General features: G+C 40.2%; 1 protein-coding gene across 2 annotated transcripts in view; it reads left to right on the forward strand.

Annotated features, from left to right (window-relative positions):
* wdr37 (WD repeat domain 37) overlaps positions 1-12,696 on the forward strand; it is a 61,399-nt gene that overhangs the window by 18,842 nt on the left and 29,861 nt on the right. For both annotated transcript variants that reach the window (XM_062991143.1, XM_062991144.1), the window contains 5 exons: positions 641-705; positions 5,780-5,915; positions 7,219-7,290; positions 10,011-10,055; positions 12,363-12,439. In XM_062991143.1, the coding sequence (XP_062847213.1) occupies positions 641-705; positions 5,780-5,915; positions 7,219-7,290; positions 10,011-10,055; positions 12,363-12,439 (395 nt within the window). The remainder of the gene's footprint in view (positions 1-640; positions 706-5,779; positions 5,916-7,218; positions 7,291-10,010; positions 10,056-12,362; positions 12,440-12,696) is intronic.

Consider the following 12,696-nt stretch of genomic DNA (forward strand, 5'->3'; position numbering starts at 1 on the left):
TGAAATACCATATTATACATGTCAACATATCAGGATGTTTTCTAATAAATTATGCAGTAATCAAGACTACCAGAACGGGGTAATAACTTTTTCACCACAATCGCCACTACTATCACCACTATCATCACCACATCACTGCCACCATCACCACCACTATTACTATCGCAGGTACCATCATTACCATCACTGCCACTATGACCACAATCACTTTCACCATGACCAATATAACCCCTACTGTCACCACCACTATTACAACCACCATTACTACCACTGCCAGCATAACCACCACTATTACTATCACTGGCACCATCATAACCATCACTGCCACTATCATCACCACCACCATTACTATAACCACTACTATCACCCCCACCATTACCATCACCCCCACCTTTACTACCACTGCCTGCATAACCACCACCATGCTCAGTGCAACATTTTCTGCTGAACTACATGATTGTACACATTTGTTGTAACATTTATTGTCCACACATGTGCTACAGTCAGTTATTGTATACCCACAATGTTCATCTGTATTGTAACAGATGGTTGCGATATTGAAACGTGCGCTTTTGCTTATGCTGAAATGTTAATAATTCGATCTGTCAACTTTCTGATAGCTTTTTTCTTATTTCCACAGCCAGTCACAGTACAAGTCAGCTGTCCCAAAAACTGAAGACCACCTACAAAGCTTCCACTAGCAAGGTATGTGTGTTTTAACACCCCTTCCGCCCCGCCCCAATCAGATCTGTGATGAGTGGCTTTAAGTTTGGTTATCTGGCAAATGAATTAGTTTCCTGTGCAGTTAAGCCGGTACTTAAGTGTTAAGCGGCACTGTCTGATAATCATTTGTCCAGATTAGTAGTCATGCTCACCAGTGGCCAAAAAGCGTTCTAGTTGACCTAAAAGGTTTCTATCAGGAATAAAGCGGAATAAAATCTTGTTTGACTGCTGCTATAAGGCTCGTCCAAAATTCACCAGTAGGATTAAGAGGGCAGCATTAAAAGACGAGTGGTGGCCAAGATGTCCCCCATGATGGATTAGCAACCTGTCTGGGTTGTGTTAGTGCATTGCGCCCAGTGAGTCCGGGTAAACTAAATTCACTGTGACCCTGACCAAGTTGAAGCGATGGTAAAACATGACAATAACAATGGAATTTATGTACTGCATGTATACACAGTTATTAAGGCAGTTCCATGTGCTTGTCTCTTGTTGGAGTGAGTCAGATTGAGAGGTGATTACTTCTGTTAACTTGATGGTTCCTGCTGGCAGTCTGGTATGTTACAATAGTAAAGTGTGTTCATACAGTTTCTTCAGCAGTTGGCCTGTCAAATGTATTCATTTATTATTTAGTTATTCTCCTGCAACTGATTCAAAGTGCAGCCATCCACCTGGTTTTCAGTCAACCCAAACACTGACACATCACCCCACTGCTGTGTTCTCTTTACTGGCCTTCTAGCTGCCTTCATTCTTTTTAAAACTATAATGCTTGCCTACAACGCCCCAGTCTACCTTACAGCAGGGTTTTTCAAACTTTTTTTCAAGCGACCCACATTTTGTCCATGATTTTTACCATGACCCAGGCAATACAAACAATGCATCAGAATGAAACACAAAACGAAATACACTTAATTAATAAAAAATGGGGGCATTCTGGTCCCACTGTTGTTTATAAGATGTAACATGAGGCCTCAACAAGGGGGCGTTCGTGTACAAGTTTATTTCTTATTATTTTTTTCCTCAACCCATTTTTTTTTGGCTTGAAAAACCCTGCCTTAGAGAACTCATCAAACACTGTTCTGTACCACACACACAAACCCAAATCAAGTTAATCTTGATTCAAGCATTTAGGCTGTTCTGCGTACCAGCACCCAGGGTGTGGAATCAACTTTCCTTGTCTGTCCAAACAGCTGAGTCTCTCAACATCTTCATAAGACAATTACAGACCATTTTCTTATTAGCGTTTAAATAGAAATCATTAAAAAAAAGTTCGACCTTTTGCACAGACAGGGTTCCAACAGATTTGTATGGAAAGGTTTGTGGAGGAAGCACCTCTGTAAGTAGCTCTAGATAAGTCTGTCAAATGCTGTAAATGTAAAAATGTATTTTTCCACAAACCCAAATAGTCTCGGACTGTTGCCAGGCAACACAAACATGTTCTTGCACACTGATTAGGTCCTATTTTGTTTGGTTAGGTTTACAGCTTACTTCAGACCCCTACTTTGTACCATGTACGTTCATATGTACGACCTGTTTCTTGTGCATGCAATATTCCAATAAGTCAGTACATTTACATTACATTACATTTACACTTTCGGCATTTAGCAGTCGCTTTTATCCAAAGCGACTTACAGCACTGTGACAATATACTGTCTAAGCCATTGAGGGTTAAGGACCTTGCTCAAGGGCCCAACAGTGGCAACCTGGCAGTGGTGAGGCTTGAACCAACAACCTTCTGATTACTGGACCAGCACCTTAACCACTAGGCTACAGCTGCACAGTACTGTCAGTATAGTCAGACATTACGTTGCTCCATCGTTTCCCGCTCCCCATAGATCAGGGTTTTTTTTTTTTAAGGGACCCACATTATGTATATGTTTTTTACACAACCCAGGCAACACAAACAATGCTTCTTACTCGCTCTGCTCTATACACATAACCAGGTTGGAGCCTTTGTTCATCACTGCCAATCACTGTTCATCACTGCCAACTTTACTTGCTGTAATGCTTCTGAGCTCCCAACTAAGAGAGTTCAGACTATTGATTTGAGACACCGTCACATACTTTCAGTGTGCAGCACCAGCTAAGTGTCTGACTGCATGTTAAACTCCATGTACATGTGGATCTGTGTGAAATGATATGGAGATTTTGCATCATGCTCCAGTATGAAGGTAGAATTATGATGCTTATTTTATAATAATATATAATAATATATAAACTGTGTTGTTAAGAAGAGCTTTAATACATTTACTACTGGTTTTACACACAGTGTCTGTTCATCTTACTGTTCTACATTACTGCCACCTACAATACAATATGTTATTTATTAAATTAAATAAAGTACAAAGGCCTGTAGATATGAAACCCAGTGCTGTGTTCTGTATTGTATTGGGACACTAGGAGCTTGTCAGTTATTAGTTAAAAGATATAGACAACATTTGCATTCTTACTCACTACAGTTGTAAAGAGCGGTTATGTAAGTTTTGTACTGATGTTGTAAATTAATAATATTTACATTTTATATCTACAGTCCTTGAGTAGATTTTGTACTGTATCATTAGTCATTCACAAATTTGATACCAAAATGCTCTTCCTGTTGGTTTGTATCTAAACCGCTGGGTTTGACTGGCTGCATGATTAACATTTCATGATTTTAAGGCTGGAGGGACTGGAGGAGATTTGTGTTCTTTTCCTGGATTCCTAGATTTTTTTGGATTACAGTGGCTCTTTCCTCTTCCCGCTCTCTTCCTGTATTGCTGTTTTTAGCGCTCAAATTCTTTCCACGGCAAAGTTGGTGGACCTCGAAACTTCAATGTGGGAAACTGGGAGTTATGGGGTGGAGAGTCATGGGTAACTTGCTTAACTCCTTCACTATCTGCAGGTGCCAAAATGCATGAACTATCCCACTGTAAGGGGATTTTAGGATGTGTGTACTTTAAGACCAGATTTCCTAACCACCAATACTTGCATATACACTGCCACAATTGATCAGTATCGTGTAAAAGTTTGGACGCTTTTGGTCAAATTCCATGTATATTCGATTTATATTATTTTCAGTGTATATAAAGCACCTATTTTACTAACAAACCTAATTGTATTTTGTAAATATAAAAAAAAAAAACATTAAAATTTGATAGAACTAAGGTTTTACATGTAACACTGTTCTAAAAAGTCCACAATTAGCAGTAACTCATAACAGGTTAGCTTTATTTATAGTATAAAAGAAGTAAAAAAAAAAACACGGAAAAACTCTTTCACTTTTTTAAAACAAAAATTGCCAATGAAACCAGGGCTGTCCAAACATTTGCTTAAGTCTTTCTGCAAGATGCAAAATTATAAAAGTAAGTTTAGTTTAGTTCAGTGATTCCCATGCAGAATAGTTCTGTATTTTGGTATCAGTAAAAATACATTTTAAATGAAATATGTGCAGGAAAAATGATTTTCTTTTATTAAATGAAAATCATGTGTTTTCCATACCTCTTATTACGTCCATGTCGGAACTGCTGCTACTGTTTCAATTATTTCTTCTGCCTCTAACTAAATAACATTAATAAAACTGAGTATTCTCCGGGTTGTTATGATTTTGTTCTATACAGAACTCCAACAACAAATCTCATTTGGATTTAATTTAGTCTGTACGTTTTTAGAAATTACCCTCAGGTGGCCCAGTGCACTAACCCATTACTGCCGAGATCTCTGATGGTGCTTTTGACCTGGCTGGGCACCCAGACAGGCACAGTTAGGCCTTAATTTCATGGACCTCGATTTTTAAAATTGCAGATTTCACAGATTTCAAAGAAAAGTGCCACATTTCACAGCAGTAATTAAATAACACTAGTAAATTAAATGATGTCCTTGTTTTCACCCCACCCCCCGCGTCCAAATAATCAGTTGGGAGTTTTCCAATCTCAGTTACCCGAGTTTTTAGCTGCTTTAGACTTTGACATCTTGCACATTTTGTATAACTGATTGCGTGTAACTGAGCATCTTTAGAGTTTGCTGAGTTTATAAAGTAAGGGAAACTATACACAGACAAACTATCGGGAGCATAGTACTTTACTGGCTTGTTGTTTTGAGGCGCAGCACAGACTACAGAGAGATGATCATGTGTGTAGAGAAGCACACTTTTACAATAATTATGGAATCTCCAAAGGGACAAAATGCACTTAATACTTAAACATATACATCAAACACTGTCAGCACACTACACCACAGAAGAGTCTGTTACACGAACTTGATTGCCGGATGATTGATAGGGCCACCTCATATTGCATACGCTACGCGAATGAAAAATGTTAATTCGCTAAACACAAACCTTAAATTTTTGAATTTCACAGCAAGTTGCATATTTCACGAGAAATGGCTCATTTCTCGTGAAATATGAGCCATTTCTCGTGACGCAATTTTCACATCGGTGAATTAAGTAGGGCCTTAGTTAGTTATGAGTTCAATACATGACCCTTAGTGCACAGTACGATTCTCTGTGAGAAACAATGGAGCCGGCGACTGTGAACTTGTTGGGGGTATACACATGATAGCTTAGTGTAGGATTGGTACAAGCATTAAGAGAATTGCAACAGGGGTCTTGCCAATGATTGGGTAGAATACAGGAGGTGGGGGGGGGGTGTAATGCCTACTGAATGTAATAAGAAAAGAAAGAGAAAACCCACCTCTATCGGCAGAAAAAAAACATGCTGCATCACTGACTGTACATGATATTTCTAGCTGCTTACTGTTTGTGAACTGTGTGTTATTTTGAGTTGTGCTGTGAAGGTTTTTATTCTTGCTTTTTATTGCATTGTAGGTTTCTGCTTTTTAAATGCTTCAGCACTGCCCACAATCACAGTCCACACTTATCTTCCAAAGTGTCTGATACAGTGTGAGAGCTTATGTATTTTGCAGGCAACCACATTTAAGATACCATATGACAGTGCTTTTCTAGCGTCCCTAGGCTCTCAGAATTCTGCATTGCTTCTCCCAGCTCCTCAACTCAGTATAACTGTGTGTGTGTGTTGTGTATCAGTCTCTGGATTCTCAACTCTTCCTGTACACATTCTAGATTGTGTCCAGTTTCAAAGCCACCACATCGCGGGCTGTGTGCCAGCTGGTGAAGGAATATGTGGGTCACAGGGATGGCATCTGGGACCTGAGTGTGACCAGGACACAGCCATTGGTTCTGGGGACCGCATCGGCAGGTACGACCTCCCACAATGCACCATACACCCTTTTATGTGCTCAAAACCAAAGCTTGTTGTTACTGTTCATTTACTCTTCTGTTAGAATGCATTACTCATGTTGCAACCCACCAGCTGAGAAACTCGACTTGAAACTATGCACGTTACACACATTGATGCTTTCATAACCTATGAAGGATTGAAATAGTGTTTAAGCAGTCCTAGTCCTTTCTGTGTGGAATTTGCATGTTCTGCCTGTGTGGGTTTCCTCCGGGAGCTCCGGTTTCCACCCACAATCCAAAGACATGCAATTGAGGTGAATTGGAGATACAAAATTGTCCATCAATGTGTTTGAGATTAAAGTCTTGAACTGATGAACCTTGTGTAACCAGTAATTACCTGTCCTGTCATGAATGTAACCAAAGTGTGTAAAACATGACGTTAAAATCCTAGTAAATAATTAAATCAACAAAACATAGAACCAAACTTTTGCAAAGTAAAGGCTTGACTTGACTCAACCTGACTTGCATTCTGGAGGAGATGCACATTTTAACTGTGCATGTTTACCAACAGTGCTAACTGTGTCATTCCATTTTGCATGTTTGTTTCATTTTAAAATAGGCTGCAGGTTTGAATCTTAGTTGTGCTATTGGCCAGTCAGTCTTCTACACAGACATGATTGGCTATTTCTGAGCGGGGCTGACCATAGTCATGCGATGAATTGGCACCCAGTGTTTTCCGGTGGTACCAGACCTGATGCGACGGTGACCAGAATGAAGTGTTTGATGAGGAAAAAATAAACAAAAAACATTCATCCTAAATTTGAAACCTTAGAGCCAGTGGTAGCTCACCGGTTAAGGTACTTAACTAGTAATCATAAGGTTGCTGGTTCACGCCCTGCCTCCTCCTAGTTGCTACTGCTTGGATAAAAGCATCTGCTAAATGCCATAAATGTAAATGAAACCTGAATGGGTCACAAGAATTCAAAATTAGTCCGGCACTACAGAGTTCGGCTATTTTTAAAATTAAATGATTGAATAATGATGTTGTCTGTAAAGTTTGTCTATGACAATTATCCAATAAGATATGACTACTGGTAAGCAACTGATTTTTTTAAGCAAAACTCTACAGAGCTGTCATTTTTCCTCTGTTCACTGTTCACATAGCACAAGTACAGTATACGGCTGTTTTACCCTTTTTACCATAGCTCTAGACCTTATTCACTGTTAGTTTCCAGTAGAAACCCCCTGAATTCACCAAACTTTTAAATGAGACAGACCAATTCAAATAAACACTAATGACCTGATTGTATTGTTTTTTTCAGACCACTGTGCTATGCTGTGGAGCATTGAGACAGGAAAATGTCTGCTTAAGTACGCTGGCCATGCTGGATCAGGTGAGCCATGAATGAGGTTAAACTGGAAATCATCAGTGACTACATTTTCAGTTTGGCTGCTTTGACATGATAAGCATTTTGTACTTCGTTCACAGCTAGGCTGGGCACATATTCTGGCTGTGCCACTAGGTGCCAAGCTTGAAAACAATGCACAATATTAAGACAGTATTGACAGTCTATTCACATAAAGAGGCAGCACATCACTCTGTAGGAAACAGTGGCACAGTCAGCGCTAGTTTTTAAGCTGGTTACTGTTTGTAAGGGCGACGAATGTCATCTCTGTCCTAACAGCATATCAGGCGAGACAACTAGACGAGATGTCAACCACATTGGGTCAAGCACAATGACAGTTGTACAGGTGGCAGAAAAAATGACCTTCTTTAACTTGGAATCTGTCAGACAGAAAAAAACAAGAACATTTTGGACACACCAGTAGTCCATTCAGCACTGCCTTGACACTAATGCAAATGAGATGTGAAAAGAAAGATGTTGAAGTCTGCTAGCCTTGCTTACCCAGGAAAACACATCCAGGCTTTCTGCTCCCTCTCAGCCAACTCGAGCACAGCCAGCACCCCAGATTTGGAATCCCTATATGGCCAAAGCAACATGCAGGCCCTCCAGGACAGAGTGAAGATCCAGCACAAAAATCCACTTGGCCAGGGGTTACAAATGACATTCTCAGGTGAATTCTGAAAACCAATCTTCCCCTCCGCTCACTCAAATGGTGAGCATGACAAAACATTTATAAAGGGTTTTGCAGCGGTGGATCCCATCCCACTTCACACCCTTACCTCATCTACACTGAGTTCAGGATAAACGATTGCAATTAACATTTTAGACCCATTTGGCTTGCTTCTAAAAATTCAGCTTGGTTACAGATTGCAGTTTGCCACTCATCCCAGTTCAGAGGTATTCTTTATTCCCAAGCACTATCATAGGCGTCCCACATACAGCATGAGGAAACGTCCTGATTATAATGACAAGTAGACAGTATCTCCTGAGCAAAGTTACAGCCAGTTTTACTTTCAGTACTCCCTCATACTAACACAAAAAGCCTCACAAGCCTTTTGAGTGCTAATTTACACAGTATCTAGGGTCATTTCAGATGGGCACTGTAATCCTATTCTACCTCTGACTCAGACTACTGGGAAAATGGCTTTGGCCATAGATAGGCTAGGCAGTCTGTGATAGGCAGCGCTGATGGTTGGACAGTGATAACAGAAATATGTGTACATTTTTAATATGTACATTTTCTTTTACATTAGCCTAAAGGGGCGGCACGGTGGCTCGGTGGGTAGCACTGTCGCCTCACAACGAGAAGGTCCAGGGTTCGATCCCCAGGTGGGGGCGGTCCGGGTCCTTTCTGTGTGGAGTTTGCATGTTCTTCCTGTGTCCGCGTGGGTTTACTGTCATGATTGTAACCAAAGTGTAAAACATGACGTTAAAATTCCAATAAACAAACAAACAAACATTAGCCTAAAGCGCTGACTTACTGAAGTTCCAGAATAAATCAGAAAACTCCTAAAGCATCATGAGTAGCCCAGTGTGATAACCAGAATGAACAATTCCATACTGTTTTCTCTTTACCTATTAAAATGTTTAGACTTTATTCCTCCATTTATACAACTTTAACATCTTTCTGATAATTTAGTTGCACTCACTGACCTACAAGTAACCTTTACGCTCCAGTAGGGCACCTGTAGAAGTTGAGAAATTGAACATTAAATAACAACCAATCTGCATATTTTATTTAGAAAAGCGTGCTGTATGTATTTATTAACAGTCACAGCAGGCCTTTCCAGATGAGCTGGTAATGACCACTTTCACTAGCCCAGCACCTGAACCACTGAGCCACCATTTGTAGCCTTATTTACAATTAAAAGCTTTTCCTTTAATGAACATGTTTATAATTTACCAATTTTGTCATTCTTGTAACAAAAGGTAAAGAGGAAACATACCCTGGCCCTGCTTATGGTATTGTTAGTAATTCCTGCTCTAAAGGCTTAATTTTGCCTATTTATTAGTTATTTGGGAAATTGCTTAATTGGTTTAAAGAAGGTCCTGGGTTTGATCCCCAGGTGGGGCGGTCCGGATCCTTTCTGTGTGAAGTTTGCATGTTCTCCCCGTGTCTGCGTGGGTTTACTCCGGGTGCTCCGGTTTCCTCCCACAGTCCAAAAACATGCAAGTGAGGTGAAGATACAAAATTGTCCATGACTGTGTTCGATATAACCTTGTGAACTGATGAACCTTGTGTAATGAGTAACTACTGTTTCTATCGTGGATGTAATCGGTGTGAAACATGACATTAAAATTCAAATAAAACAAAACAAACAAAAAGGCGTAATTGGTTTATGTAATACATATTTGAAACATGTTCCAATTTAAAGATTATTATAATCCACAGGATGGTGCAATAGCTACTCTAAGTAATTTGCATGATCAACAAGCAATAAATAATAACTTTTCAGAGAAATAATGAATAAATAATCATAAAACTTACTGCATCATTTACTAGCATTTTCTTAGGCTAAGTAGAAAACTATGTTCTAACTACAGTACTTGTTTTATTTTCTTTTGCTCATGCTGTAATGTTCTTATGTTTATTTTTAATTTGATCGGCATATACAGTACAGCTTCTGCATCGTATTTGTTATGCCTCATGTCAGTGTATTATTTTAACTTTAACTTTAACTTTCTTTTCTTTATTTATTTTTTTGCAGTGAACTCAATCAAGTTTCACCCCACAGAGCAGATTGCTCTCACAGGTTTGTTTTACTGTACAACTAGAAGTGTTTCTGCTGATGCAGTAATGGAAAATGTGTGATGTTCATGTTTTGTATTATTTCATTATATGAATTTCATTATATCCTCACTGTCCAAATTGATAAAAACTTTACTCTGACAAAGCAAAACATAAGCGCCTATTAGTTTATCACTATAATGGTATATATATTAGAACATCTTTTACAAATAAGAGTAACAACCAAAATAATGAAAATATACAAATTATCACCCTTATAACAATTAGTACACTAGGTACTCGGATGGTTTAAGGATAATTTACACTGGCCCACTACTGCTGGGATTCAGGGTTTGAATCCCCTGCTTTGCTATTGGCTAGTCAGGTATCTACATACAGACGATTGGCAATGTCTGGCCAAAAAATGGGGGTGGTTTAAGATGGCAAACGCCCCACGATGGCTTGACATCCTATCCGGAAGGTGTTACTGCATTGCATTCAGTGATTTCCCAGGATAACCAGACTTACTGCAACACACCTTCCATATTACTGCAACAAAGGTTGCAATAAAGAGTCTAACACACTAGCACACCACTGCATAGTATTCGAACTTGTTAGTTTGAATCTCATCAGAGCCACCGACCTGGCCGGGCATCCACAAACATAACTGGCCGTGTTTGAGGGTGGGAAAGTTGGACTGTATATGTTCCCACTGTATGTGATACTGGCAGTTCATAAAAAGTGGCTGGCGAGTGGCCGTATAATAAAGAGCGTCCACAGCTCTCCTTGACCAGAACAGTGGTAGTGCAAGCAACAGCAGTGCTAGCGGGAATTGGAAATAACTATAGTTCTACTGAAGGGGGAGAAAGGTTAAACGATTTATGCTAGACCTTGAAAAGAAATGGGGGAGTAATGTACCAAATATAGGACACTTGGGTTTTACACCACCTCAGAGAGTACAGGCTCCCAAGTCTTACTGGTATCTGCCTGGTCGGGTACTCATAAATAATAGGCCATGTCTGAGAGAGGGGAAGTTCTTTGATACCGCTGCTGTCTGGTTTAGGCACTGGCATATACACCGATCAGCCATAACATTAAAACCACCTCCTTGTTTCTACACTCAATGTCTATTTTATCAGCTCCACTTACCATATAGAAGCACTTTGTAGTTGTACAATAACTGACTGTAGTCCATCTATTTCTCTGAATGCTTTGTTAGCTCCTTTCACCCTGTTCTTCAATGGTCAGGACTCTCCCAGGTCCACCACAGAGCAGGCATTATTTAGGTGGTGGATCATTCTCAGCACTGCAGTGACACTGACATTGTGGTGGTGTGTTAGTGTGTGTTGTGCTGGTATGAGTGGATCAGACACAGCAGCGCTGCTGGAGTTTTTAAATACTGTGTCCACTCACTGTCCACTCTATTAGACACTCCTACCTAGTTGGTCCACCTTGTAGATGTAAAGTCAGAGACGATCGCTCATCTATTGCTGCTGTTTGAGTTGGTCATCTTCTAACCTTCATCAGTGGTCACAGGACGCTGCCCACCGGTCGCTGCTGGCTGGATATTTTTGGTTGGTGGACTATTCTCAGTCCAGCAGTGACAGTGCGGTGTTTAAAAACTCCAGCAGCGCTGCTGTGTCTGATCCACTCATACCAGCACAACACACACTAACACACCACCACCATGTCATTGTCACTGCAGTGCTGAGAATGATCCACCACCCAAATAATACCTGCTCTGTGGTGGTCCTGCGAGAGTCCTGACCATTGAAGAACAGCATGAAAGGGGGCTAACAAAGCATGCAGAGAAACAGATGAACTACAGTCAGTAATTGTAGAACTACAAAGTGCTTCTATATGGTAAGTGGAGCTGATAAAATGGACAGTGAGTGTAGAAACAAGGAGGTGGTTTTAATGTCATGGATGATCGGTGTACGCCATAGCATGACTGTCCATACTTGCTCCGTACTCTGTGACAGTCCACCATTAGCCACTGCACGCTTGTCAGAAGGGAACAGTGTTAGTTTAGGGGTGGTGCCAGCTGCAGAGAAACTATAACAGGAAATTGTAAATGAATTAACCAGGAAGGGGGAAAATTTAATATTTATACAAAAGCAATATTTTATTACATTTTGTAAATCGTTTAGTATAATTGCTAATTTGATCAGCCACATTTTTTTTTGCATAGATTTTCTTAAACTGAAACCTGTCTACAGTCTTTATGTCTCTCTCCATTAGCTCAGAAATGTTGATTGATGAAACCACTTAAAAACAAGGTTGCCACTCATTGTTTTTCTTGTCTCCTGTTTTTTTTTTTTTGTGTTGACAGCATCTGGAGACCAGACAGCTCACATCTGGCGCTACATGGTGCAGCTTCCTCTGCCTCAGCCTCCGTCTGACACCAGTGTAAGTGTATTAGACTACACCTCATAGTCTAAGTGCTTTCTAACTCACTATATTTTCTAACAATTATCATCCTCCTATACCCTACGGCACAGTGGCTCGGTGCATAGCACTGTTGCCTCACAGAAAGAAGGTCCTGGGTTTTATTCCCAGGTGGAGCGGCCCAGTTTGCATGTTCTTCCCGTGTCCACGTGGGTTTCCTCCCACAGTCCAAACACATGCAAGTGAGGTGAATTGAAGATACAAAATTGTCTGTGACT

The sequence above is a fragment of the Trichomycterus rosablanca genome, chromosome 3 (assembly GCF_030014385.1).
Source record: "Trichomycterus rosablanca isolate fTriRos1 chromosome 3, fTriRos1.hap1, whole genome shotgun sequence".
NCBI classification, from domain to species: domain Eukaryota; kingdom Metazoa; phylum Chordata; class Actinopteri; order Siluriformes; family Trichomycteridae; genus Trichomycterus; species Trichomycterus rosablanca.